At 36.4% G+C, this 2,172-nt stretch overlaps 1 protein-coding gene across 1 annotated transcript; it reads left to right on the forward strand.

Annotated features, from left to right (window-relative positions):
- Positions 1–401: 401 nt before the first annotated feature.
- Positions 402–1,834, forward strand: LOC115966446. The gene is made up of 4 exons (XM_031085680.1): positions 402–603; positions 649–744; positions 892–1,005; positions 1,431–1,834. The coding sequence occupies exons 1-4, from the start codon at positions 402–404 to the stop codon at positions 1,832–1,834; spliced, it is 816 nt and encodes a 271-aa protein (XP_030941540.1).
- Positions 1,835–2,172: the final 338 nt, after the last annotated feature.

Below are 2,172 nucleotides of genomic sequence, written 5' to 3' on the forward strand. Positions count from 1 at the left end.
ATGTACATCAACAATGCCAAAGATTTGTGAATTGATCTCAAAATAGGTTATCTCAGGGTAACACTCCAAGGTTGTTTGAGCTTAGAAAGGAGATTTCACATCTTGCACAAGGATCACTTTTGGTGAGTTCTTATTTCACAAAATTTAAGACTTTGTGGGATGAGTATGCTAATTACCAGCCTTTCACAGTCTGTACATGTACTTGTACTTGTCGTTCTAAGTCTTCTCAGCTTGATGCTCATCATAAAGAGCATGTTTTTAGGTTTTTGATGGGACTAAATAATGGTTATGGCCATGTTATATGTCAGATTTTTTTTATTGAACCTTTGCCTTCTCTTAGCAAAGTGTGTTATCTGATTTTGCAAGAAGAGAAGAGGAGAAATATTGGTCAAAGTTTTAACATGATTCACTCAAGTGATATTGTTGCTATGTATGTGAATAATAGAAAAGGTTTTCTTGGTCATCAAGGACAGAAGAATGGAGGTAAAGGGGGTAATGGCAAGAAAGATAGGCCTGTGTGCACTTATTGTGGCTTTACTGGACATATAGCTGATAAATGCTATAAGCTCCATGGTTACCCTCCTGGTTACAAACCAAAAGGAGGTAACAAAGCCATGGCAATTTAGGTTGCTTTAATGCAAACCTCAGGGAATTGTGGATTTGATAACATTTCCCCAAATGTGCATTCTGGTTTTCTGCCTAGTGGAGTCTTGCAAGGTGCTGGTGTTCAACCCTCTGGTGCTTGTATTCATTCAAATTTAGCTTCATAGAACCAAGTTGGTCACTCTGGTGGAGGTTCTTTTGTGCAAGCTAGTCCACAGGTACCATTGTCATAGGCTTAATGTGAGCAATTTCTGAATTTTTTGAAGTGTCATATGGCTGCTGGATCAGGCAATGATGTTCAGACTGCTCACCAAGCTGCTTCTGTTATGACTTCTTATCCTTCTATTCCAAACCCTTTACCTTCCACATCATCCTTTCCTCCTTCTTCATCAAACTTTTCAGGTAATTCTTCTTGGATTTCACCTAATCTTTCTCATTCTATTTTTGCTACTTAAGTTGTTGATAGGCAAGCTTACAAATCCAACACTTGGATCATTGATACTGGAGCAACAGATCATATGGTCCATTCTATTGCTCAATTGGCTTCAATTACTTCACTTGTCCATACCTTTGTCTATTTGCCAAATGGGGAACAAGCCTTAGTCACACACATAGGCACAGTGCATATTTCTTCTACATTGATTCTAATTGATGTTCTATGTGTGCCCTCTTTTACATTCAATTTGATTTCTATTAGCAAACTCACTAAATCACTTTGTTGTTGCCTCATTTTTTTGGTGATTGTTGTTTTATTTAGGACCTTGCTTAATGGAGCATGATTGGTCTGGGTAAAACACACAATGGCCTAATTCTGCTGCAAGATTCAGGTTATAGATCTTCTACATCTGCTCTTGCTGCTGCTATTACTTCTCTTTCTTCATCAGATTTATCGCATAGTAGATTAGGACCCCCTTCTCATTCCAAACTTCAATTGTTGAAGCAACTTGTACATGATGTTGATATCAATAAAACTGCTTCTTGTTATGACATTTGTCATTTTTCAAAACAAAAGAAACTTCCTTCTACTGCTAGTACTCATGTTTCCAATAATCCTTTTGATTTGATTCATTGTGATCTTTGGGGTCCATTTGCTACTAGAACTGTTGATAGTTTTAAATTCTTTTTAACAATTGTGGATGATTTTACTACATGTACTTGGGTCTATTTGCTCAAACATAAGTCTGAAACACAAGTTTATCTTCCACGGTTTGCTTCTATGGTGTCTACTTAGTTCAATTGCAAAATTAAAACTATGAGTGATAATGGAACTGAGTTTTATCTTAAGGATTTCTTTCAATCTAATGGCATTTTGCATCAATTGACTTATGTTGATACCCCTCAACAAAATGTTGTTGTTAAGAGAAAGCATCAACATATTCTCAATGTTGCAAGAGCTTTAAGGTTTCAATCACAACTTCCTTTATGCTTTTGGGGAGATTGCATTTTAACTGCTATTTACTTGATTAATATGCTTCCTTCCAAGTCCTTAGGTAACAAGAGTCCATATGAACTTCTCTTTAACTCTGCACCATCTTACAATCATCTCAAATTCTTTGGTTGTTTGTGCTT

The sequence above is a fragment of the Quercus lobata genome, chromosome 11 (assembly GCF_001633185.2).
Source record: "Quercus lobata isolate SW786 chromosome 11, ValleyOak3.0 Primary Assembly, whole genome shotgun sequence".
In the NCBI taxonomy this organism is placed as follows: domain Eukaryota; kingdom Viridiplantae; phylum Streptophyta; class Magnoliopsida; order Fagales; family Fagaceae; genus Quercus; species Quercus lobata.

Coding starts and splice junctions, on each gene's coding strand:
- LOC115966446 (XM_031085680.1), top strand. CDS start 402: ATGATTCACTCAAGTGATATTGTTGCTATGTATGTGAATAATAGAAAA. Junction 604..648: donor TGGTTACAAACCAAAAGGAG/GTAACAAAGCCA, acceptor TGCAAACCTCAG/GGAATTGTGGATTTGATAAC. Junction 745..891: donor TGTTCAACCCTCTGGTGCTT/GTATTCATTCAA, acceptor CTGCTGGATCAG/GCAATGATGTTCAGACTGCT.